This window comes from Leptonychotes weddellii, chromosome 15 (genome assembly GCF_054177405.1).
Source record: "Leptonychotes weddellii isolate Sample4059 chromosome 15, ASM5417740v2, whole genome shotgun sequence".
NCBI lineage: Eukaryota > Metazoa > Chordata > Mammalia > Carnivora > Phocidae > Leptonychotes > Leptonychotes weddellii.
The window spans coordinates 12,922,701-12,949,970 of NC_138383.1; the positions used below are offsets into that span (position 1 = coordinate 12,922,701).

At 37.1% G+C, this 27,270-nt stretch overlaps 1 protein-coding gene across 1 annotated transcript in view; it reads left to right on the forward strand.

Annotated features, from left to right (window-relative positions):
• Nucleotides 1-27,270, forward strand: part of SMURF2 (SMAD specific E3 ubiquitin protein ligase 2) — a 113,673-nt gene that overhangs the window by 55,887 nt on the left and 30,516 nt on the right. Inside the window, exons 3-7 of the mRNA XM_031032761.2 lie at nucleotides 6,392-6,500; nucleotides 16,177-16,310; nucleotides 18,618-18,683; nucleotides 22,662-22,746; nucleotides 25,589-25,672. Coding sequence (XP_030888621.2) covers nucleotides 6,392-6,500; nucleotides 16,177-16,310; nucleotides 18,618-18,683; nucleotides 22,662-22,746; nucleotides 25,589-25,672 — 478 coding nt within the window. The remainder of the gene's footprint in view (nucleotides 1-6,391; nucleotides 6,501-16,176; nucleotides 16,311-18,617; nucleotides 18,684-22,661; nucleotides 22,747-25,588; nucleotides 25,673-27,270) is intronic.

Here is a 27,270-nt window from a genome sequence, read left to right on the forward strand (position 1 = left end):
TTTTGTGCTTTTTTTTTTAGAGGATTTTGTGCCTTTTTAGCTTTAGTCTCTTTCCTTTTATCCACCCCTCCCACATATTTGTGTGAAATGTGTGTGGTAAGTGTGTGTATATGAGATGTGTGTAAAGAGTATTGAAGGTGTGCATATACTACTAAGTTTCTAGAAAAGTAGAGATTATTTTGTAAACACTTTTTCTTTTCTAACATTTTATAGGAAATTTTATTCAGGCAGTCATGATTCCTTGGAAAGTAGAGAAGTCATTCAGCCTGCTTGGAATTTCCAGAGTGTAGGAAAGAAATCTCTGCCACATCCTATCATAGATGCTCTTATGTCTCAGACTCCAAAGCAGACATTTGGTTCCCATATTTGCAGTCTCTTTGCCAATAAGTTGTCAGGTTTTTTTTTTTTTTTTGGTGGCTTTATTTAGGATTAAGTTTTGTGAGGGAGGATTGGGAAGAACCCCTCACGTGTGTTTAGAATCTTTACCCTGTAATATCATATTTCATAATAGCTTTAAATTGTTGAGTAAAGAAAATTTAAAAATATATAAATGAGTAAAAATGATATAATTTTTGGTAAGGAACTATAAGCCAACAAAATTTTATATGTAAAATATTTGAAGTTATAAATGAGACATTTCATTTGATTTTAAAATTCAGGTTCTACCAGCCAGCAAAAACTAGCTGTAAGTGCTGTCTAATTTAATATGATACTACTTAATTTTCAGGGGTTTGATTAAAAGAAGTAATAAGCTCTTGATGCATTTTAAAATCATACTTAATTCATTTCACTTGAAACTTTCTTTTAAAATTTCTGGAGAGAACCAAAATTAAAGTTTGTAAAATAACATCTTATAAACCTTTATATAATTAGAAAATTTTCTGGTGTCTGTGTTTATATGGGAAAGGAGTTAAATAGGATAATTGGGGACATAGTTAAAGTTTTAAGCAGTCTCCAATTTATGTACTGTGTGTTCTCCACTCTACTGCATGTTGCAGTAGTAGAGGCCACTGACCTGTCTTCATGCTGCCACCAAATATTATCTTCACAGGCTTTTGCTGAACTACCTATCTCATCCCTGTCACTAATAACCTAGTAACCAATGTATACTCTTTTTTACCCTTCTTAAAGGTTGATTTGATGTAGGATTTATTCTAGTAGGACTGCAGAGTGGCAAATAGGATCAGATAGGCAAGTGACAAGGAAAAAAGGGAGGAAAGTGAGGAATGCATACTCTTAAAGTTGCTTCTGCACTCTCCAAGACATCTGCTCTGGTTTTAAAGATAAAATCTTCCATTTTGTCTCCCAGCCTTCCTTCCCAAGTTCGTTCTTGCTGCCAGAGTCCCAAGACACAGGTTCTCCAGTAAAATATCCAAATAACCTTGTCTCAGTTTTCCTAGAAAATCTAGGGGAATCTTACTTTAATTTTTGATAAACCTCGGAGAGCCCATTGTTATCACTTATACGATCTTTATCTGCCCTTAACTTGTAGTTAGGAAAAAAAGAAGTTCCTTCTTGAACTCTTTCTCTTTTTCATTGGTGTAGGCGTAAAAATTAATAAAAATTCTTAAAGAGTTGTGAGTTTGCTCCAGGGATAAGAAAACTAGGGGAAACTATGTGATTATGATGGCTCTGGAAAGGGAAACAGGAAAGCCAATTGTGAGGCCTTCAGAAGGCACTCAGCCAGGGATGGACTATCTCCCGGGTTCACAGTGAGAACAGCCTCTGCTGTGGTAGCTTTACATCTGTCTTTGATCTGCTTATAAGTTGAGGGTGGCCCACATTAATTCCAGAGAAAGAATTATAGTACTTCTTAAATCTTTTAATGAAATTTGAGTGAGAGTGTCTGTTTATTGATCAGAATGCAATTATCATTGATACCAAAATACAAAGTACTTGTTTGTAATGAGGTTTAAAGCATGTTGAATGAGAAGTAAATTTTAATATCAAGCATGACTATAGGCTGATGAAATATGTATGTGTGTATATATTTAATTATAGGGAAAAAATACAAAGCCAAGTGTTATAGTTTGTATAATTTGAGATAATACTATTTATTGTGGGTAACTACCCTTCCTGAGAAAAGTTTTGCTAATTCACTTTTTAGAATTGTTTGCAAGCTTATTGGCTTTAAAAAATAAGTTACTTCCCCTTTCCCCAAAATTTTAGAAGGAAAAATTTCTCAACATATAGGAACATGTAGAGAGTTTTATAGTGAATATCCACATCTAGATTCTACCATTAGCTTTGTCTAATGTTTATCCATTATCTGTTTTTTAAAGACTGTTTTCTTTTTTTTTAAGATTTTGTTTATTTATTAGAGAGAGAGAGAGAGTGCAAGAGAGAGCACAAGCAGGGGGAGTGGGAGAGAGAGAAACAGACTCCCTGCTGAGCAGAGAGCCTGATGAAGGGCTTGATCCCAGGACCCTGAGATCATGACCTGAGCCGAAGGCAGACACTTAACAAACTGAGCCACCCAGGTGCCCCAAGAATGTTTTCATTAGCGTATTTTTTTCTCTTTTATGCAACATTTAAATAAAAGATTTGTGTGTAAGCTACTGTGTTAAGGTGCTGCATATAAGGGCCAAATTGAAGTCACTCAGAACCAAGACGGTTGGTGAAAGATTTTTATTTCCTTCCCCCAATCAAAAATAAAGCTTTAGGGGCACTTGGGTGGCTCACTTGGTTAAGTATTAGACTCTTTATCTCAGGTCTTGATCTCATGGTTATGAGTTCAAGCCCTGAGATTGGGCTCCATGCTGGGCATGGAGCCTACTTAAAGTGTTTTTTGTTTTTTTTTTTTTTCCTCTGGACAGCAGCACACTTCTAAGTTGAAATGTTTGTTTCATTATCATTTGCAGCCCAAGTACATTTGTGTAGCGAGAAAGTCTTGAGCTTTAGCTATTTTTATATGACCTAGAAATGATGGGGCTAATTGAGAAATTTTTTAAAAATACAGAAAATACCTTAGCCACTTTATATTTACCACTAGGGGTCTCACTCACTTCAGAAAACTTGATAGCTTTTGATGACATCACAGTAACTTGGCTCTCAAGTTAAATTTTTGTGGAGTAATAGAATCAGGTAAGTTGAAAGTTAGGTATTTTTATTGTTGTTAGGGTGTAGAGCTTGTATTTTGTATTATTTTTTTTTTTTAAGATTTTTTATTTATTTATTTGAGAGAGAGAGAATGAGAGAGAGCACATGAGAGGGGGGAGGGTCAGAGGGAGAAGCAGACTCCCTGCTGAGCAGGGAGCCCGATGTGGGACTCGATCCAGGGACTCCAGGATCATGACCTGAGCCGAAGGCAGTCGCTTAACCAACTGAGCCACCCAGACGCCCTGTATTTTGTATTATTTAACAAGAGAAACGTAGGAGGCTGGGACTGATGATTTCATACTTAAGGATTTGGAAGCCATACGTAGTTTTTTTTGTGTGGAAAAGTTGTTTTCCTTAGTCCTTAATTCTATAACTAAACAAAATCTAAAAGGAAAGCTAGAAATGTGATTTTTGTTTTTGTTTTTGCTTACAAACATATATTTATGTATTTTTTGAGATAGTAGAATCAAAAGAACAAGATAGAATGGAGTTCTTCAGGAGAAAATAATGTTATTGAAGGCAGAGGGAAAAGTACTCTTCCATTAAACACAGTTAAAAATGATTAGGTATTAGGGGCGCCTGGGTGGCTCAGTCGTTAAGCATCTGCCTTCAGCTCCGGTCATGATCCCAGGGCCCTGGGATCGAGCCCCACGTCGGGCTCCGTGCTCAGCATGAAGCCTGCTTCTCCCTCTCCCACTCCCCCTGCTTGTGTTCCTTCTCTCGCGCTCTGTCAAATAAATAAAATCTAAAAAAAAAAAAATGATTAGGTATTATTGAAATAATATGAGTAGCAGTAAATTTCAATAATATAGTTAAATAGGGGGGCCTGGGTGGCTCTGTCAGTTAAGCGGCTGCCTTCGGCTCAGGTCATGATCCCAGGGTCCTGGGATTGAGCCCTGCATTGGGCTCCCTGCTCAGCAGGAAGCCTGCTTCTCCCTCTGCCTGCTGCTTCCCCTGTTTGTGCTCTCTCTATCTTTGTGTCAAATAAATAAGTAAATCTTAAAAAAATATATATAGTTAAATATATCAATACCCTAACTTCCAAGTATGTTCTTAAATACTTAACACTCGTAAATTTTGATCTTCTCTTATTTGAAGTTGACAGATCACAGAATCATAGAATTGGGGAACTGATGACACAATTTCTGCCTGGCCTTGAGTCTTGGCACATTGGTGTCTTGACTTAAAAAAAAAATTAGATATCAAGGTGTACAAGTTCTTCAGTTATCACGACTTACCAACATTTTGTTCTAGTATTTTCAGCTGTCCATAGGAAATCTTTGCTATCCCAATATGTCTAATGCCTAAATTGTCATTTTTGTCTCTTTAACATTTTATTTAGTTTTACCTTCTAACTTTTCCTTTTTTTTAAGATTTTTTATTTTTTATTTGACGGAGAGAGAGTAACAAGCAGGGGGAGCGGCAGGCAGAGGGAGTGGGAGAAGCAGGCTCCCTGCTGAGCAAGAAACCTGATGTGGGGCTCGATCCCAGGACCCCAGGATCATGACCCGGGCCAAAGGCAGACGCTTAACCGTCTGAGCCACCCAGGCGCCCCGACCTTCTAACTTTTCTTTCCCCCCAAAAGACCACTCTTCTCATTGTTACTTAGGGCTGAGAACTGTAGTGTCATTTTTGACTTTAGTTTCTTATAAACTCATATTAGATCTTTCAGAGTAGCTTATTTCACTGTCACTTTCCTTTTCATGTGACTTCCCTAGTGCAGGGTCTACTCATCTTACTGTTCTTTTATCCTACTCTATGGAACTTACAACAGCTTCATAGATGTTCTCTATACTAGTCTTTCCTTCTCCCAGTCTACCCTGAATACCACTAGTGGGAAAATAGGACCATGTATTTACAGCCATGCTTAAGAACCTAAAGTGGCTCCCTGTTAATCTATTTCAGTCATTTCCTGACTTTTAAGCCTCTCTTACCAGCAGTATTTACTTTTACACATTAGCACAGAAGATTTGGTTAGACTCCTCAGAGCCCTTCAAATATTGTCAATATTGTTATACCTTTCTTGGCAATCTTCCTGTTTGTCCTTTAAAGCCCAAATGAGTCCCATCCCCTCAAGAAAACAAACAAACAAACAAACAAACAAAATACACCTTGACTTGCTGTTCAAACTTCAACTGTTCTCCTGTTTTTCTGAGCTCTTACTTGTACTCACTGTTGAACTGCATAGTAAGTGAGAGGTATAACATAGCATAGTGGTTAAGAGCATGAAATCGAGAATCAGATTATATGTGCATGGCTTTAAAAATCGAAACTTTAGACCCTGGCTCTGTCATGTACTGTTTGTCCTTGGACTAGTTAATTAACCCTTTTGTGCCTTAGTTTCCTCATCAGTAGAGATTATAGTAGTATTAACTCCATTGCATTATTGTGAAGAATAAGAGATTCAATATATGTAAAGCATTTAGAATAGCGCCTGACATAGTATTAAAAGTGTTTTCTTTATAGTCAGTACAAACACTTCTTTATTCTCAGGTTCCCCTCTCCCCCACAGCATTCTTAAAATAAGATTTATTCATTTGAGAGAAAGAGAAAGAACATGAGCTGGAGGAGGGGCAGAGGGTGAGAGAGAATCTCAAGCAGACTCCCTGCTAAGTGCGGAGCCCATTGCAGGGCTCAGTCTCAGAACCCTTGAGATCATGACCTGAGCCGAAACCAAAAGTTGGAGGCTTAACCCACTGAGCCACCCAGGCGTGCCAACCCGTCCCCCGGTCCTCCCCCCATCCATGGCATTCTTATCTCCCCAATTAGATAGAAAGATCTTTTAAGGCAGGGTATTAGATTTTTTATTTCAGTTTCTCATCACTCATGGTAGCTATTGAAGAAAACTTTTTGGCTAATTTGATTTCTCTGTAGCCCATGTTCTTGTGTGAAAACCTATTAAAAGTTATTAAAAGCTGTTTCTTTAAATGCTACTAAGAGAGACCTTGGGAAGGTTCTAAGAGAGCCAGGACTGTTTTAAGCTCCCTCGGGTCAAAGAGCTGGTAAAGATCTATAAAAACTTCCACATTCTGAGGTAACCTCTAGGCTTTTGTAGTTTAAGCTGAGAATGTTTTGAGATAGGAGCAAGAAAAAAACGTAGCTTTTGGTATTTAATATAGAATTAACTTTAATCTTAGTTTTAAAATGGACCACTTTATAGCTGAATGTTAAACTTTTTATAAAGAATGGGAATAATCTTTTGTAGTAAATAGTAACCTTTATACAATTAATCTTCCATTTTCCATGTTATAATATTCCTTAATAAAAAAAATTTCTTCCCCTTTTTTCACAGGACTTCCTGATCCATTTGCTAAGGTGGTGGTTGATGGATCTGGGCAATGCCATTCTACAGATACTGTGAAGAATACACTTGATCCAAAGTGGAATCAGCATTATGACCTGTAGGTTTAAATGATTCATTTGAAATGAAACCTAGAATCAATATTATTTGATATAGTCTTCGAAAAGAATCACTGAAAATGATCAGAATTTGATCTGTGGTATAATTTGGTCTTCACAGAGGGACACAAAACCTAATGGGAAAGTACTTTGGCTTATTGATAGCTGGTTTTGAAAGACTAAGTGCCCTTAATAAGCCTGTGGAGAACAAAATGTATATGCAGTTTAGAGCAGCCCCACCCCATCTTTCTTCAGTTAAATAAAGGTATTAATTTACTTTCCACCAGTTATGAGTATAAAACCAGAAGTCATAATTGGGATGCACTCGTAGGCATTCTTTTTGCTTTTGTAGGGATGGTTTTATTTTAATCACAGTAGTATATGTAACTTCTAAAAAGGCACATAATACTGTAAGGCTTTTAATGGGAAAATGCACTTTGCTGTCCCATTCTTATTCCTGATTCCCATTCTCAAGGTAACTACTTTGAGTAACTTTGACTATTTATTCTGGTATTTTCTTCTATTTCTAGGTATCATGCTTATTTTATACATCTCTCTATATGGGGGGGGGTGGGAGGAGAGATGCAGAGAGATTTAGTGTCTACATACTTTTAGTTTTAGGTATTATTTTTACAATTCCTACCGTACAAGAAAATTCAGCTTTTACAACTGATCTCTCTCATCCCTACTCCCACAACACCCATAACACCCACGTGGCCCTTCTTTCTCCCAGCCCCCCAGTATAGTTATGTGAACCTTTTTGATTAAATCATTGTTCTCTATTTACGTTACTATGGTCATGTAACTATTCATAATTGAGTCATGTGGTATGTAATGATTACATTTCCTTTCTTGACAATTTTTGTTTTTCTGGAGTTATAACTGTCTTACTTTGCCACTTGCTTAGTTTTCTGTCTCATTGGTTAATTCCCAGAGTCTCCCACAGGATTGAACATATCTTCATATATTCAACCACAGGAGCTATTCCACTGGCTTTGTTTTCTTCTTCGAGATATCCCTCCTGAAACCTCTGTCTTTTTCCTCCAGTCTGGTCTGGTAGTCTAAACTGGTCTAAGACCTGCCGCACAGTTGTCTGGGAACTTGCCTTTATCATTACATTGGGGATTTCCTTTCTCTCTTCTAGGTTCAGCGACTTCCCATTTTTTGTTTATTCCCTGTTTTGGTGAAGTCTGTCTTTCATTGAGAAAGAGTACAAAGATAGGGAAAATTCCTTTGATATCTTATCTGAAAATACTTTGTCTTCTCACTTGATTGTTTGAGTATAAACTTCTAGGTAAAGACATCACTTTCTTTCCAAATTGTGAATACAATGCTCCATTGTCTTCCAGGTCTAGATCAGCACTGCTGAATAGAAATACAATGTGAGCCACAAATGGGAGGTTGTCTGCAATTTTAAATTTGCTAGAAACCACATTTAAAAAAGCTAATAAAAAGGATTAGGCTTAATAAATATATTTTATTTAGTTCAGTATATCTAAAATATTCTCATTTCAACATGTAGTCAATATCAAATAATTGTTTTTTATAAATAAGTAGAATTAAAAAATAAATATTTTAAAACTAAGTCTTTGAGATCTTAGAGGAGTTTGTTTTGCACTTACAGAGTGCCTCAATTTGGACTAGCCTCCATTACTCATCAATAGCTCCATGTGGCTGGTGGCTGCCCTTTTGAACAGTGCAGTTTTAGAGTATTGCTAATGGCATTCTGATTTTGGTCTTTCTTGATTATTGTTTTCTACTGGAAGATTTCAGTGTATTCTCTTTATGCCTGATACTACATTTTTTTGATAATGGTCTTGGTATATGTTACATAGTGCTAGATACTTATTGGAAACTTTTAATCTGATAAACTCTTTTTAAAAATTTAATTTCAGTATAGTTAACATATAGTGTTATATTAGTTTCAGGTGTACAATATAGTGATTCAGCAGTTCCATATATTACTCAGTGTTCATCAAGATAAGTGTATTCTTGGGGCATCTGGGTGGCTCAGTGGGTTAAGCATCGGACTTTTGATTTCAGCTCAGGTTATGATTTCAGGGTTGTGAGATTGAGCATCAGGCTCTGTGCTGGGCATGGAGCCTGCTTAAGATTTTCTCTCCCTCTCACTCTGCTCCCCTCCATCCCACTTCCTCCCTGACTCTCCCCCCACCTCCCAAAAAAGCTAAGTGTACTCTTAATCTCCTTCAGCTTTTTCACCTGTCTTTCCCCCCGCCCCCCCCGCCCCATAACCATCTGAATCATCTCTGTGTTCTCTATAGTTAAGAATCTGTTTTTTTGGTTTCTCTTTTTTCCCCCTTTGTTCATTTGTTTTATTTCTTAAATTCCACATATGAATGAAATCATATGGTATTTATCTTTCTCTGACTGGCTTATTTTGTAGCATTATACTCTCTAGATCCATCCATGTTGTTACAAATGGCAAGACCTCTTTCTTATGGCTGAATAATATTCCATTCTTTATCCATTCATGTCTCAGTGGACACTTGGGCTCCTTCCATAATTTGCCTATTGTAAATAATGCTGCAATAAACATAGGGGTACATATCCCTTTGAATTAGTATTTTTGTATTCTTTGGGTAAATACCCAGTAGTGCAATAACTAGATCGTAGGATAGTTCTGGTTTTATTTTATTTATTTATTTATTTATTTTTTGAGAGAGTGAGCGAGCTGGGGGAGGGGCAGAGGAAGAGAATCTCAAGCAGACTCCACGCTGAGGTTGGAGAAGAACATGGGGCTCGATCTTATGACCCCAATTGAGATCACAACCTGAACCGAAATCAAGGCTCAGATACTTAACTGACTGAGCCATCCAGGTGCCCTTCTTGTTTTAAGTTTTAAAAAAATTTTATTTATTATTTGAGAGAGCAAGTGCATGAGAGTAAGCAGGGGGTATGGAGAGGGACAAGCAGACTCCTCACTGAATTCAGAGCCCAACATGGGGCTTGATCTCAGGACCCTGAGAGCATGACCTGAGCTGAAATCAAGAGTCGGATGCTTAACCAACTTAGCCACCCAGGTGCCCCACTATTTTTAATTTTTTGAGGAACTTCCATACCGTCTTCCATAGTGGCTGCACCAGTCTGCATTCCCACCAATGGTGCATGAGGGTTCCTTTTTCTCCACATCCTCACCAACACTTGCTGTTTCTTGAGTTTTTGATTTTAGCCCTTCTGACAGGTGTGAGGTGATATCTTATTGTGGTTTTCACTTGTATTTTCCTGATGATGAGTATGAGCATCTTTTCATGTGTCTCTTGGCCATCTGTATGTCTTCTTTGGAGAAATGTCTGTTCATATCTTGCGTGTTTTTTAATTGGATTATTTGCAGTTTTTTGGTGTTAAGTTCTTTATATATATTGGATACTAACCCTTTACTGGATATGTCATTTGCAAATATTTTCTCCCATTCAGTAGGTTGTCTTTTAGTTCTGATTGTCCTTTTCTGTGCAGAAGCTTTTTATTTTATTTTTTTATTTTTAAAGATTTTATTTATTCATTTGAGAGACAATGAGATAGAGAGCATGAGAGGGGGGGAAGGTCAGAGGGAGAAGCAGACTCCCTGCTGAGCAGGGAGCCCGATGCGGGACTCGATCCAGGGACTCCAGGATCATGACCTGAGCCGAAGGCAGTCGCTTAACCAACTGAGCCACCCAGGCGCCCAGAAGCTTTTTATTTTGATGTACTCCTAATAGTTTATTTTTGCTTTTGTTTCCCTTGCCTCTAGACATATCTAAAAAGATGGCTGATATCAGAGAAATTACTGCCTGTGGTCTCTTCTGGATACTTTTTAGTTATGGGAAAGTTATTTATTTATTTAGTGAGTAAATAATTAAAAGATCTTATTTTAATTTTTAAAAATTTTATTTTTTTAAGATTTTATTCATTTACTTGACAGAGCACAAGCAGGGGGAGCGGCAGGCAGAGGCAGAGGGAGTAGTAGGCTCCCTGCTTAGCAGGGAGCCTGACTCGGGGCTCGATCCCAGGACCCTGAGATCATGACCTGAACTGAAGGCAGACACTTAACTGAGCCACCCAGGCACCTCCCTCCCCCCAAAAAGATACTATTTTTAATCTCTACACCCAATGTGGGACTTGAACTTACAACCCTGAGATCAAGAGTTGCATGTTCCACTGACTGAGCCAACCAGGCGTCCCTGTCTTTATTTATGTATGGATAATTTCCTTTCCGTTTTCTCTTTATCTGTTTTTCCTTTTCTGGAACTCCTGTTATTTTGGATGTTATCCCTTCTGAATTGATCATCATTTAGTTGTCTTATCTTTTTTCTCTCATATTTTCTCTCTCTTTTTTTAAGATTTGGGAGAGAGAAGGAGTGTACAAGTGGGGGGAGGGGTTGAGAGAGAGAAGGACAGGCAGACTCCCCACTGAGCAGGGAGCCTGACACAGGCCTTGATCCCAGGACCCTAAGATCATCACCTGAGCCAAAGTCAGACGCTTAACCGACTGAGCCACCCAGGCACCTTCTCTGTTTTAATAAACTATTTTTGTTTTAGTAAAAACTTAAAAACTGTGATGAAATGTCTGGGCTGTTTCCCCAACTTAATTTTCAAGCATTCCTTTTATTGTAATTTCTGCTTTCACATTTTTAGCTTCCAAGATCGCTTTGTTTTTTGACTATCTTTTTTTTCATAATTTCCTCTTATTTCTTGGATGCAATATCTTCTCTAATAAGAAGTGGGTTTTCTTCTGTTGTTTGTATTGCCTTTCTTTTGTCAGAATTCCTTTTTTTCTGTTAGTTTGATTTGGGTTTCTGTCTTTTTATGTTTAAGGGGAGGCATTTAAATGTTGATTGGAAATTCTGTGCCCATGGGTAGAGCTGGTCTACACACTAGGGTAATCAGGTGTGACTGACAATTCTCCCCTTTCCTGCTTGGGGGCTATATATTCTTGGATGCTAGTGTTCTTGGAGCTGAAGAGTGTAAGGATGCTAGGGAGTGTCTCTGTTGCCTGTAGTAACCTCTTCTTAATATGCCTGCTTTTATTTAATTAATTAATTAATTTAATTAATTAATTTATTTATTTTTAAAAGATTTTATTTATTTATTTGACAGAGAGAGACACAGAGAGAGGGAACACAAGCAGGGGGAGTGGGAGAGGGAGAAGCAGACTTCCCGTGGAGCAGGGAGCCCTATGTGGGGCTCGATCCCAGGAGCTGGTATCATGACCTGAGCTGAAGGCAGACGCTTAACGACTGAGCCACCTAGCACCCCAGTATCCCTGCTTTTATTAAGGACTTCTATCTCCTTCCTCAGCTGTGCCTCGTGTCCCTCAGTAGAGATCTTTTCCGAGTATAAACCTTAGGTCTCTTCCTAGGGTTGAGAATGAACTGGATCAGGGAGGGAATTCAAGAGGGCCTTCCATTCCTTTTCAGTACTTTCACCAGTCCTTCTGTTTTAGCCACACCATCTCTGTCAGAGTATCTTGGGCTTAGAAGTTCAGGAATATTTCAGGGATTTGATGATAGTAATAGTCTTGTTTCTTATTTGTTCCTCCCTGAAACCAGCTGTAGGTTGCAGTTTTCTCCAGGTTGTTAATTCCATTATCACATGCTTTCTACACCACTACCATTTTGTCAGCGTATCTCATGTTATAAACATGTTGACTGCCTTGATATCCTCTTTTAAGTCTTTGGTCTTTTAAGCTTTGGACTTCACCCTTCATCAATTTCAGTTTTTCTTCAAAGTGTTCCACTTGACTTACCTATAAAAATGAATTTTAGATCTCCCATCAAACCCTTACGCCTGACATCTCACCTTACTTCAGACAGTTCTAGAACCACCCGAGAGTACCCACCTCAGCCAGGACTCTGGTCAGTTACTTAAATTTGACTTTCTAAACCACATGTGAACAAATGTCCTGTCTCTACTACTGAGACACTGAGATACCTGGAGACAACTCAGAACAAGGCTTCTGTGTATGCCCCTCAGTGCTGTGGCTCAGTAACTCCAAGTTAGTATGCAGATAAATCGGAACCAAAAAAGTAAGCGATAGAGAGAAGTGAGAGTACCCAGCTTCCCGCCTCCACCACTTGCTTCTGTGATCATTAGCTCAGTGTTTAACCCCTTGTGTGTTGGTTTCCATTGACTACAGCAACAATGCCTACTTTAGAAGACTGATAGGAAGAGTGAGACAGATAATACCTGTAAAGTGCTTAGACTAGTACCTGACAGGTAATTCTCAAATGTTAGATGCTTTTAGTAAAAGTATATTAGGTCACACGTTTTTTTCTATTACTTGATTTGACCTGCAGTGAATTTGAAATCACAACTCTAATAAGCTACTATCTGTGTAACTGACTAAGCTTTTGAAAGTTCTTAATCAGATTGTTTTAAGCCATGTCTTTTAAGTTTCAGTGAGATTTAAATTCAGCCAGAGACCCAGGTACAGTAGTAAACAAGGTGTGGTCCTCCAGGTGTACAGCCAAGTGGTGTATCAGCACAAGTAAATAGGAAATTATAAACAGTGTGATAAGAAAATGGGGAAGTATAGGGTGCTCTGGAAATACAGAGAACTTCTTTATATGAATTTAGGAGTTAAGGACAGCTTCCTAGAAAAAGTGACATTTAGGCTTTGACCTTAAGTAGGAGTTTACTTGGAAGGAGTGGGCCGGCTCTAAGCAAAAGCAGTCTGTGTGAAGACCCAGAGGTGAATAAGACAATGACTTTGAAAACAGTTTGGAGGGGCAGCATTAGTGAATTCTTTTTTTTTTTTTTTTAAAGATTTTATTTATTTTTTAGAGAGCAAGCGAGAGAGAAACAGCATGAGAGGGGCGAGGGTCAGAGGGAGAAGCAGGCTCCCCGCTGAGCCGGGAGCCCGATGTGGGACTCGATCCCAGGACCCTGGGATCATGACCTGAGCCGAAGGCAGACGCTTAACGACTGAGCCACCCAGGCGCCCGCATTAGTGAATTCTTGTAAGGGGAGTATGGTATAGGACAAGCACAGAGAGGTTAGCAGGAACCAGCTCATGAAGGTCCTTGAAAGCCTATTAGTAAATTTGAATCCTCTCCTAAAAGCAGTGGAGAGCAATGAAAGGGTTTTCAGTGGGGGAAATAATATAATCAGGTTTATATCCAAGAGTGGACACTTGGGCTATAATGTGAAAAATTGCTTAGAGGGAGGCAAGGATGTCCAGGAGACTAGTTACTACACTGGAGTGTGGGGCAGCCTGATCGGGTGGAGGCCGGCAGAACAGGTGCTGAGAGGATCACCGAAGGCAGAACGAAAGAGAGAGAAGTTTACTGAATACACTGGGAGGGAGCAGTGGGCAGGACAGCAAAGTGTAGAGACTGTCCGCCAGGAGGCAGTGGTGGGGGGCTATAGTTCAAGGGGCGGGGTGAAGAAGTATAGGAACATACGGGATTTTCCTTTTTTGGTACCTGTGCTGGTTGTAAGTAGTCCATTGGTCATCTAAGGCCTATGGATATTTTGAGGTAGGTCTCTTAATGAGCTTGTTTGCATTCAGCCCGGTGGTCACTGTGGCCCCTTTGACCTTACTCAGGTTTCCATTGCTCAAGCCTGTTGTCCAGAAGTAGCCTCTACATTCCCCCCCTCCCTCCCCGAGATCAACAATGACAAATCTTTGGCATTTGGGCAGAGGTCTCCTCTTTAGTAGTTGCTTCATGCTGGACCTGGGGGAGGGGTTGTCCCTACCTAAACTTGTCTGTTTGTCAGGGGTTCTGTGCAAGTTACAGACCAGAGCTTGGTATTATACTCAAGTGCTAATGGTAATTTGAGTGGGATTCCCTGGTGGTCAGGTCCATGGGATTTAGGGGGAGGGGACTCTCCCTGTTGGATCCAGCCCATAGAAATGATGACTTTATGTTAGAAAAGTGGTAATATGAATGAAGAAATGTAGACTTTCTGAATATTTATAATATGGCCTTAAAAGTTAAAAAAAAAAATTTATCCTTGAAGAAAATGAAATCACACTATACGCTGTGCTCTGCTGGATTTGGCTCACAGGCTGTGGTTTGCTGACCTCTGCCTTAGACTCCTAGCTTTTCTAGCCTTGCTTTTAAGGTCTTTCTCAACACAGCAGCTAGGGTGATCTTGTTAAAACATATTTCAAATCTTGTTACTCCTCTGCTGCACATCTCCCATTGGTTTCCAGCCTTACTTGGAGTAAAGGCCAGAGTTCATACTATGGCTGACAAGACCCTTTATGATTCGCCTTCTGTATTGGTTAGAGCAGACTAACTGATATAATAGGCAACTCCAGATTTTCAGTGACTTCATACAGTAGCAGTGTATTTTGTATAAAAGTTTCATTTGTCAGGGAGGCGATTCGCCGTCTCAAAGTTGTTCAAGGACACAAAGTGACAGAATCTCCCCTGTTTTCAAAGTATGTGCCTAAGGTCTCTGGGCCTTGACAGGATGTTTATGCCAGTGGTAGGCTAAGGGCATGAGGGGATCAGTATTTTATCATACTTGTACATCCGGCTTACCAGTTGGGAAAGTGATTTAATGTGATTTTTTTCTTTTTAATGTTGGTTTGGGGTTATTTAGCTGTTTAATAATTGATTCTGGGTCTAGAATTTTAACGTATCACACAGGAGATACTTGCCAAGTTAGGTCGGTTAGGTATATTTAAAAATTGGTGCATGCATCCTGGATATTTTAGTTCAGAGTTTTTCATTTGCAAGCAACAGAAATGAAATTCAAATTGGCTTAATTTTTAAAAAGGGAATGTATTGGTTTGCATAATTAAAAGTCCAGGGGGTAGGCCTGCTTTAAAGCACAGCTGGATCCAAGTGTGGCTTCCCTGTTTCTCATTTAAAAGTTTTAGTTCTCACTTAAGTGGTTTTGGCTTTTTTATATACTAGGTGAATTTTTCTGATATTATTGCTTTACTGAATGACACTTTAAGATCAAGGTTGCTGGACCAAAAATTTGACCACTTAGAGGGAAATAGGGTTAGGTTTCTACTGGTATAATTATGTTAGTTTATTATATTTTTGCATGGGATGGCACCATGTGAACAATTGGCTGTGGTAGAGCTTTTACATACTTGCAGGTATATGCACAGACAAGTATAGTAACGCTTTTCCCTGCTCTGCTTGTCTGCAGGCAGTGAAGTGAAATCTGCAAGAGTCCTGCTCGCTCAAGGCCTGCATACAGGAAAGAAGCAGGGGAAAAGCGTTACAGTCAGCTTTTGTTCTACAGCATTTTAAAACATAACAGGTATGTCAGATTTTTGGTCTGTCAGCCTTGACGATGCCCCTTGAAAACTGACTACTCTCTGAGATGATAGGTCATATCATTGAAATGTTTTTAAAATGTGACTGATAAAAATTCTTGTAACATTTTTGTTCTTGGAAAGAAATGTCAGAAACTCCTTTAGTGTTAATTGACACTAGCTACTAAAATAGATTTTTACTAAGAAAAATTGTCACCCAGCCTGAGAGTGGCAGATGTGATGAAGGATATATTAAAAATTCTTTTTAGATTTTACTTTTAAGATTTTTTTAAAAGTTTAAATTCAGTCCTGTGGGATTGATTGAACTGAAAACATATTTTGCATTATTTAGTCATACTCTGAAGCATTTGTGACTTTAGACTACAAAAGCAAAAGAAAAATTTCACACTAACTACTTGTAGTTGCCAAGTTACTCATTCAGTCATGTTGTGTTTTAGGTATATTGGAAAGTCTGATTCAGTTACGATCAGTGTGTGGAATCACAAGAAGATCCATAAAAAACAAGGTGCTGGATTTCTTGGTTGTGTTCGACTTCTTTCCAATGCCATCAACCGCCTCAAAGACACTGGTTGTGAGTAGACACTAGTGCTTTTTAAAATTAAAAAAAAAAAAAAAAAAAAATATATATATATATATATTTGTGTGTGTGTATACACACACATTTTTTGGGGGGAGGCAGGGATTCAGAAACTTCCTATGTGTGTTTGAAACATTGGTAAAAATTCTTGGTTACATTTATTTTATGGACTTTATGAAAAAACTGAATCAGAGCTGATGCTTAGTATCCAGTGAATTTGTAAGTGTTAGGAAAGGTTTGATATCCAAGAGTAAAAAGAAAGGTGTCAAAGTATATATGCCTTTTTTTTATTTCTTAGTACCCTTCTCTGGTTTTGGTGGATTTATGAGATAAAGTGAGTTTTATTTAGGTGATTGGAATGTTTAAAGGGGAATTATTAGTGAATAAGAGTGATACATAAAATGGGGTGAAAAAAATTAAAAGTTCTGGAAGGTAAGACATTGAGTGTAAGACAGCTGTATTAACTACTTAATTATAGCTTAGTTTTCCATCATCCTGGGCATTTATAAGATGAGGCCAAGGTCAAGACATTAGAAATGATTTCCATATTGGATTGACAAGTTTAATTAGCATATGCATAATTTATGTAACCAGGTGACAAAGCATCTTTTGGGGGATTATTCCCATTGAGACATAGATGAAAATGTCTTTTTCAACAAATTTTTTTTGTTGTTTCTACAGGATTCTTTTTTATATAATACAAAAAATATTGCTAGTCACTCATCGTCAATGGGATTTTAGCCCAGATGTCTCTGCTCAACAAAAATTCACGTAGAATCTAGCTAAAGAAATTAATTAAAAATAGAGCAAATTTAGCTTTGAATATTAGGTATATCGAGATGACCCCTTTTAATGTATGATACCATAGTCCAGATATATAAATATTGATCTGTTACAAAGGGAGAAAATTGTGCCAGAAGTCCTGAGTCGGAGGAATTTAAAGGCACTTGAGAATTTCTTGTATTTCTGGGTTGACAAGGTGATCCAGCAGGAAACAGAGGACGTTGGGTTTGGTAAAGGTCTAGCATATAAAAACGAACTGTTTTATTACCCAACCCAGCAGGCAAACTGAAGACTTATAGGCCATATGTACGACCTTATCTCTGCTTCAGTTTAGCCAACATATATTGAACCTTTAATGTGCCAGGTACTGTTCAAAACCCTGGTGATAAAAGGTGAAAAAGGCATGGATCCTGTCCTCTGAGAAGCAAGGGCAAGGGCCTGCTGGCAAAGGGAGGAGAACTCACTGGAGAGACTGAACAAGAGAAGAGGAATTGCTTTGCAGAAGTCCACTATGAAGTGGATTTAGCAGTGTCCATTTATTTTGCAAAGGGAAAAATGTCTGTTTTTGGCTGGATAACCAGGCACTGTAATGTTGGGACACAGAGTTTTCTTTCTGCTGCTGTGAGTGTTTCATTGCATTAATTTACTTGACTCTTTTGATGTGCCATAATATTTGATTTATCAAACATTTATTGAGCACCCTGATACAGTGTGTGGAGTGGAAAAAACACAGACTAATGTATGGTCTCCTCTTATCAGTTCACAACTTCTTTAAATAGACAAATGGCATATAACTGTACAAGAATTCAGTTTTAAGTGCTATAATCAAAAGCAATGTGCTGTTGGGTGACACTGTTCCTTATTATAACTGACCAGGTCAGTGTGATGTCTGTTCTATAGATGAGGCATAAGAGAGTAAATGAGTTGCCTCTAAATGAGTTAGTAGCCAAACTGACTCAAATCCTTATCTTGCAGTTTATACTCAGCTTTTTATTACCATTTACTTTGTGTGTGTATAGAGCTCATTTGAAATGGTTAGATAAAAAATAACAGTGATAATAACTAACATTTATTGAACACTTATATGCCAGGTACTGTGCTAAAAGTTATACGTAATTACCTAATTTGATCCTTAAAAAATATGAGGTAGATACTACAGTTATACGTGAGAAAATCAAGACTCAGGGATAAATTGCTTAAGAACAACAACTATTAAGTGACAAGCCAAGACTCAGACAAAGTGGTCTGAAATCTTTGGAGAAAAAATAATTGCATGTTGGTAATGTATACACCAGCGCCTTATGGTTTTTGAAATCTGAATTTATCAAAACTTTGTTAAGACATTTATACTAATTATATATGCAGTTAGAGATTTTAAACATTTGTTTCATCTTTAAAACATTATTATTTAAATGATAGGCCTGATTGCCATTGGATTATGGAAATTTACCGTCACTCTATGGAAGCTCTGTACCAGCTTATTTTTTAATTGCTTTTTTTGTTGTTGATTTGAAATAGATCAGAGGTTGGATCTGTGCAAACTTGGGCCAAATGACAATGATACGGTTAGAGGACAGATAGTAGGTAAGTGGAATTTAAAGTCATGTGAAATTTTGGCATCATTCAGACTGACCTAAACTCTAAACATCTTTCAAATCCACGTACACTAACTATAGCTTCATTGTATTGGCTTGAGTTAAATGAGTCACGTAAAATGTTTCAAACAGTGGCTCCAGGTTCCAGGCTACCTTAATTTAAAGAATTAAAAACAAACAGGGGTGCCTGGGTGGCTCAGATGGTTAAGTGTCTACCTTCGGCTCAGGTCATGATCCCAGGGTCCTAGGATCGAGCGCCACTTCGGGCTCCTGGCCCAGCGGGGAGTCTGCTTCTCCCTCTCCCTCTGCTTCTCCCACTGCTCATGCTCTCTATATATATCTCTGTGTCTCAAATGAATAAATAAAATCTTAAAAAAGAAAAGAGTTAAAAACAAACCCCCAAACTATAAATAATGTTAAAAAAAAAAAGAGGCTCCTAATGTTGTGAAAAACTATTGATCCTTTAGGCATTCTTTTAAAGACAGATTTTATATGTGGTCTGAAAGTTTCCTAAAAATAATTCTTAAAATGGTTTTTGAGTAAGAATATTCTATTGAATTTTGTTTAGGCTTTACAGTTTTATAAAAAATAATCTGTGCTAATTGAAAAGAATAAGAGGAATGATAGAATACTGATTGGAAAAAGGGAGAGGTTGTAATCTTTCATAAGGGACTCGTGGGCTATCTTGAATTGACTCAGAGGAAGGGCTTTATACAAAATTTCCTGAGGCTCGAGAATTGATGGATTGAGCTTTCATGAAGATACACAGTATGTGGGGTGCCTGGATGGCTCATATGGTTGGACATCTGCCTTTGGCTTAGGTCATGATCTTCAGGTCCTGGGATTGAGCCCCACATTGGGCTCTCAGATCAGCGGGGAGGTCTGCTTCTCCCTCTTTCTTTGCCTCTCTCCCTGCTGTGCTCTGTTTCTCTCAAATGAATAAATAAAAAAAAAAAAAATCTTAAAAAAAAGATATATAGTGTGGTAGGACACCAAGATGGGCTCCTTTGAGGCTTCTTAAAGAAGAAAACATAATTGGAATCTTACCAGTTTACTATAGAGCAGAATTTAGGATAAGTTGATTGCTTTATGAACCTATCAGAGAGGTTTTAGTTACTGAAGTTACTTTTGAAGGGCTTCATTTCCCAAGGAAATGAATTGGGTTCATAGTGAATTGCCAGAGTAGCAACATAACAAAGCCCTGTGACAGTTGTCATAGGGAAGTATCTACATTACAGCCTTACTGAGAATTCCTGTCATTCTTAGATTGAGAAGGGAGTAAAAAACTCAAAAATAAATGCTGGCATATAAGACCTTTAAATGTGATTGTTCTTACTTTATTTGATTTGGTATGTTACGTAATGTTTGCCAACTAATGTCCATTAGTAACAAGATAGTTTCACTAGGTACAGATTGGCATTTCTAAAAACAGCAGACTTTCTTTGTCAGCAATTAGAGATAAACCTATGGAGTATACTATATAAAAAAGGAAAGCTTTACTTTAAAATGTGTGTGTGTTTAAATTTGAAGCTTTTGTGTGAGTTTGGTTTTCATAGTAGAGATATGTTGGATTCAAACATTATGCTTTATGATCTGCCATTTAAAAACGGAGTAAGTTAAAAAAAAAAAAACAGTAAGTTCCAGTTCTTGCTGAATTAGACCTTTACAAATAATCATGTATATGTGTATATAAAATCCTTTTGGGAAATGGAGAAAAGTACAGTAGAATACTAACTTTAAAAAATATATACCCTTTCTAATAATTTTATACACATTTATGTGTGTATTTTTTTATGATTTTGGTTCATTGAATATAAAATTTTTGTTTTCTTTCGCTTACTGTAACTTATTAGTGTTTACAATTAATGATTTTAAAGGATGAATTATATCAATATATCATAACTTAATTACTGGACTTTTAAGTTATTTTTTTGCTATTGTAACATTGAAACTTGCAAGCATTTTTGGACACTTAGCATTATCCTATTTTTGGAGTATTACCTTAAAGAAAAATCTTCCCAATTGAGACGACTGATTCAAGGTTATAAATCCTTTCCCTTGTTTTTGAATCTGTTACTCAATTCTTTGCATCTCTTGTGAGGTTTTTATTTTTTTGTTATCAAATCAAATCAAATAAAAATATAGACAGAGAACATAAGGAACATTCATAATATGTCATCATTGTCATTACCTTGATATATATACCTTTTCTGTTTTTGTAAATGATATTACACTGTGCAGAATTTTAAATAACCTGTTTTAATCTGTCCTAAACATCTTTTGTTGTTGTTCATGTATACATTTCTGTAACATTTTTAATGTATGGCAGTCCATGGTGGACAAATAATTAATTTAGCTAGTTCATTATTGCTGGATATTTAGACTGTTTCTGATGTTTTAATGTTATGAACAGTGTTCTTATAAACATAGTATTTCTATGACTCATTTTACATATTGCTAGGTTTAGGCCATTTAAAAACACAAACCCACCTAAAAATTGCTTAGGTGTTTTGTAATATAGCAGTCTGGAGTTGAAGCTCGTGAAATCCTTAATTTTGAGCCTTAATATTATTCTAAACAAAGCTAATGAGAAAATACATAGTTTTTGCAGTGATTATATCTAGATAAGCATTTCACTTAGCTTTTCTGTATATAAACTGGTTAATACTGTTTTCTAGTACAATTTTCATATAACATTTTATGTTCACTGAGGAGAGAGGTATGTTACAATGTTACCTGTAAATGAAATTCATATAAAGGAGTAACGTGTTGAACTCTGATTTTTCAAAATTTTTGCAGAGCTGGAAAATTTCAGAATTTTGAGACTCTTCCTAGAATGAAGGGTGTTAAGATGTCATACTTTATGTAGTAACTGATTAATTCTTTAAAAAGTTGGGTTATAGTCCGTCACATTTGCCTGTTCCTGTTTTATCTTTTGGGAGAATTGCCAAAAATAGAATTAAGGAATATTAGAGCAGCAGGGAAGGACTTCAGACATATCAGTTAGTCTAACTTCCTCATTATTTAGATTATCTAAACTTTAAGAATGTTAAGTGTTTTGTTGAAGGTCATTGTGCCAAACTAGGTTTTAGAGCCTGGTCTAGAGCTTACATCTCTTGCTTGCAAATTTATAGTGGTAGTTTTACACCACACTAGATGATTATGTACTGTTTTAACTCATGGTATCTAACTAGTGCCCGATTGCCAAAATCCAGTGTTTTTTGTTTTTTTATTATTTATTTTTAATTAAGATTTATTTTAGAGGACGCCTGGTAAGTGTCTGCTTTTGATTCAGGTCATGATCCCAGAGTCCTGGGATCCAGTCCTGCATCAGGCTCCATGCTCAGTGGGGAGTCTGCTTCTCTCTCTGCCTCTCTCCCCCTACTCATGCTTGCTGTCTCCCTCTCACAAAAATAAAATCTTTAAAAAAAAAAAAAAAAAGACTTATTTTAGAGAGCTTGAGCAGGAGGGGCAGAGGGAGAGGGGGAGAGAATCTCAAGCAGATTTTGATCTCAGGACCCAAGATCAGAACCTGAGTCCAAACCAAGAGTTGGACGTTTAACCAACTGTGCCACTCAGGTGCCCCTGTTTGTTTTTTAAAGATGTGTCAAGAATTAAGCCCAAATTGATGTGAACTTTTCCAGTTCCTCCGTATGTGAATATACCTTTCATGTGTTATGTCTCTTTTGAGTGTAGTAGAGGCCTTGCATTGCCCCATTACAATGGGCAAAAAGGATTTAAACTCTCCTCCATGAACACAGTAAGGCATAGAAAATCATAAAATTGTAATGTCACTCCTAAAGGGAAAAATCTCGTGGAAAAAGAAATTACAGAATTTATTAAAAGCTGAAGAGTTCATTCTCAGGTATTAAAATAAGATAAGCTAGATGTCTTTTAAAGATATATATTTTAAATTGTAATAAATCTTTCTAGTTTTACGACTCTTAATTTTTTTGTTGTCTTATAGTAAGTCTTCAGTCCAGAGACCGAATAGGCACAGGAGGACAAGTTGTGGACTGCAGTCGTTTATTTGATAATGATTTACCAGATGGGTAAGCTCAGATCGTTAGATAAATATGTTGATAACATCCTTCAAATAATGACAGATAAGTTGGTGTTTATTGTATACTTAACTTTAGAAATTTGCTGATCAGTTCCAGAATCTAGATTTTCCTTGTACTTGGAAAATTAGCAAGGAATCTTGTCAAGACAAATTTATAAAATAAACCATGAATTAGATATGTTAAATTTGGTTTTTAAGAGTTTTGACTAGGAGACAAATTGCTTGACAAATATAACTTTCCTATAAATATTATGTATTTAAAAGAACAACTTTTCTGGGTGATAGACATTGGAGAGGGTATGTGCTATGGTGAGCGCTGTGAATTGTGCAAGACTGTTGAATCTCAGATCTGTACCTCTGAAACAAATAATGCAATATATGTTAAGAAAAAAAAAAGAAGAAAGCAGCAGGGGAAGAACGAAGGGGGGAAATCGGAGGGGGAGATGAACCATGAGAGACGATGGACTCTGAAAAACAAACTGAGGGTTCTAGAGGGGAAGGGGGTGGGGGGATGGGTTGGCCTGGTGGTGGGTATTAAGGAGGGCACGTTCTGCATGGAGCACTGGGTGTTATGCGCAAACAATGAATCATGGAACACTACCTCAAAAACTAATGATGTAATGTATGGTGATCAACACAACATAATAATAAAAAAAAGAAAATAAATAAAAATAGTTGATCTCCAAAAAAAAAAAAAACCAACTTTTTTGTTTAAGTTATTCAAAACCAGGCATATAAATGCTGAATCTGAGACATTACTCCATTTAGAGGGATGGGATAGAGATTTGTGGAGTAAAAATTTTAACAACATAGAAACATGTATTGAGCATGTGTGTGTCAGGTACTGTTATAAGCACTTTTTGTGATACATTAACTCATTTAATTCACATGTGTGTGATTCTGGAATTACACCGTCTGGGTTCTAATCCTTACTCTTTATAAGCTTTATGAATTAGTTTAACTTCTGTAAGCATTGGTTTAATTTACTTACAGAAGAGGATTGTGATAATAGTATATATGCCATAAATTGTGAGAATTAAATGAAATCATTCATGTAAAGCACTTGGCACAATGTTTTGCACATACTAAGTGCTTAAAAAATAATTAGCTACTATTATTACTCCTGCTGCTACTGTTGTCACCCTCATTCATTTCATAGATTAAAAACAGTGGGACTCAGAGGAGTTAAGTAAACTTGCCTTGAAGGCCGCATAGTGAATGGTAGAGCTGGAACGTAGACTTAAGCCTGGATTCCAAAGCTCATACTTTTGATCACTGCTCTGTCTTTGTTTCATACTAGCGCTGACACTTTTCTGGCTTTATTTTATTTTATTTTATTTATTTATTTATTTAAAAGATTTTATTTATTCATTTGAGAGAGAGAATGGGAGAGAGAGCACGAGAGGGGGGAGGGTCAGAGGGAGAAGCAGACTCCCTGCCGAGCAGGGAGCCCGATGCGGGACTCGATCCCGGGACTCCAGCATCATGACCTGAGCTGAAGGCAGTCACTTAACCAACTGAGCCACCCAGGCACCCTGGCTTTATTTTTAACTTTCAAAATATGTTTAACTAACACCAGTGAGGTATAGTTTATATACAGTAAGTTATTTAAAGTGTATAATTGGTTGAGTTTTGACTTAAATTATTTTTGATATGAAATTTTACATTCAAGCCAGGGTATTTGCTCATTTTGTTTAAAGTCTTAAAAATCGCCATAATTTAAGTCTTCACTTTAGCTCCTTGATATATATGTTAACTTTTATGGATGTGAGGTAGATTACGGTAATTTTGAATGGGACATTTAGTATGAAATAACTAATCAGTATTAAGAGATTACAACAGTGTGAGGCTTATTTTAAGCTTGCTCTACTTTATAGTACTTTTTCTTCCCCATTTGTTTTTATATCACATCATTTAAAAATTCCAATTTGGGGGGCGCCTTGGTGGCTCAGTTGGTTAAGCAACTGCCTTCGGCTCAGGTCATGGTCCTGGAGTCCCGGGATTGAGTTCCGCGTCAATCCCGCATCATCGGGCTCCCTGCTCAGCAGGGAGTCTGCGTCTCTCTGTGACCCTCCCCCCTCTCATGTGCTCTCTCTGTCTCTCTTTCTTTCATTCTCTCTCTCAAATAAAGTCTTTTAAAAAAATAAATAATTCCAATTTGGTCTACATTTTATAATACAGTTGTACATGCATATAATTTATAAATTAATTGATAAACACTACATTTTGTGCTTTAATTGTTATCACAGGGCAAAAGACCTCTTAAGCATCTCTTTATTTCCTATTTTTTATGGTTTCTAAATCTCTGCCAGGGTTTTGGTGGAAATATTAACATTACTACATTTCTGTGGTCATTTACCTATATTTTTTTGTTGTTATTACATGCATTAAAAAGTTACTGAGGAGGAAGTACCATTCTTTTAAAAAAAATAATTTGGGTAGGCTGAATGCTTTAAAAATTCTTTTATATACTTTTATGTTAATTTTAAAAATTAGGTGTGATTTTTATTTTTAGTATGGCTTTTTTTCCCTACTAAATTCTGGAGAAGTTAGTATGATTTAATTGAGTGTTGATGTTATTGAAGAATTCAGAGTTTGGCTGATGGAAAATATTAGTCACACCTCAGTGTAAATATCTTAGAAGGTTTAAAATTCCAGAAGATACATTGTACAGTTTTAAAATAAACTGACAAAAATTCCGATATTCTATTGATTTTTCAGTTGTCATTCCTGATTTATAATAGCAGATGTCTTCCTGGCTCATTTATTGTACTAAAAACATTCTGTATCCACCTTCCTATTGATGCCTTATCTCTTAATTTTTATTTAAGCTGGGAAGAAAGGCGAACTGCCTCTGGAAGAATTCAGTATCTAAACCATATAACAAGAACTACGCAATGGGAACGCCCAACACGGTAAGAACACATAAATGTCTTCCCGTGGTCTGTGCTTTTTGCCTTCTTGAATTCGTTACTTTCTGTTTATCTGTCAGCTTTACCAGATTTCCTTTCTTGGTTTATACTGCTCAAGATCAGTAGATCTTACAGCAAGTGCCAATATTATTTCCAAAAGTAATTTTCAGAAAAGATTGTTTAGTAGGTCATCCTGTTATTGTAGCTCTAGGGCCTGTGATGGTACTTAATAAATATTTATTAAATGAGTTAACTGAATAAATTGAGAAGTCATCTTATTTCTGGGACTCTTAAAAAAATTTTTTTTTGAGTCTGTTATTGAATGGCTGTAACAAAATATATATACTGGATCTTTATTTGTTCAGTCATGTCGGGTTATGATTATATTATTATATTGCATCCAGTAAGGTCTGTGACCAAGATAAGAACCAGATGCTCTGAGACCATATGGAGGACACCTAACTTAGAGTGGGGGGTAAGGGGATGTTAGAATCTGCAAAGGAAAACCCTGAAGGAGGAGAATTTCTGAACTAAATCTTGAAGAATGTTAGAATTTAACCAGGTAAGGGGAAGGTGATGAAAAGTATTGAGTAGTGGTAACTGCTATCATTCAGTTCACCAAATGGTTATATGCCAATTACTATGGTCAGCATTTACACTGTAACAGTGAACAAGGCAGAAGGGCCTTCATGGAGCTTAATGTATAAAGATATGGGGATGCAAGATAATTTTCGGAAACTCCAAGGAAGTACTTTTTATTTTTATTTTTTAAGTATTTTATTTATTTGGGGCACCTGGGTGGCTAAGTCAGTTAAGCGTCTGCCTTCAGCTCAGGTCTAGCACCAGGTCCGGCTCCCTGCTCAGTGGGGAGCTTCTCCCTCTCTCTCTGCAGCCTCCCTGCTTATGCTCTCTCTCTTTCAGTCTCTCTCTCTCTCTCTGTCAAATACATAAATCTTAAGAAAAAAGATTTTATTTATTTATATGAGAGAGAGCATCACGTGCCGGGGATGGGGCTGGAGGGGCAGAGGGAGAGGCATTTTTATTTTACCTGAGCATAGATGAATGTGTACTTGTCAGTGCTTTAGTGAAGTCCCATTTCGTTCTAACTCATTTAACTGATGAAACTGACCTTAATTTCCACATGTATAAAGTTGATTGTGGTTGTAAATGTTAGTTTAAAAATGAACTCTTGATTATCCTCTTATATTTTGGATGACCTGTCAGTATACTGGGAGTTCTTTGAAGAGTCACACCATCTTCTTTATTCATTCAATAAATATTTATGAGCTATTCTTAAATATATATATATATATGCCAAGCACCATTCTAGGTGCAGGGGATATATATATTGGGAAACAAACTAGGTGGACTTTCTACTCTCAGTAAATATTCTAGTAAGGGAAAACAAACAAGGATGCAGATAAAAATTGTTATGCTGAGAAAGTAAGATGATGTACTTATCAAATGCCTGGGTGATTACCTTCGAATTGAAGGTCTGGAAGGACCTCTCAGACATTTAAGCTTAAACTATGATTTGAATGACAAAAAGGAGCCCGGCCTAGGGAGAGTAGGAGAAAAAAGCATTCTGGGTGGGAGGAAGA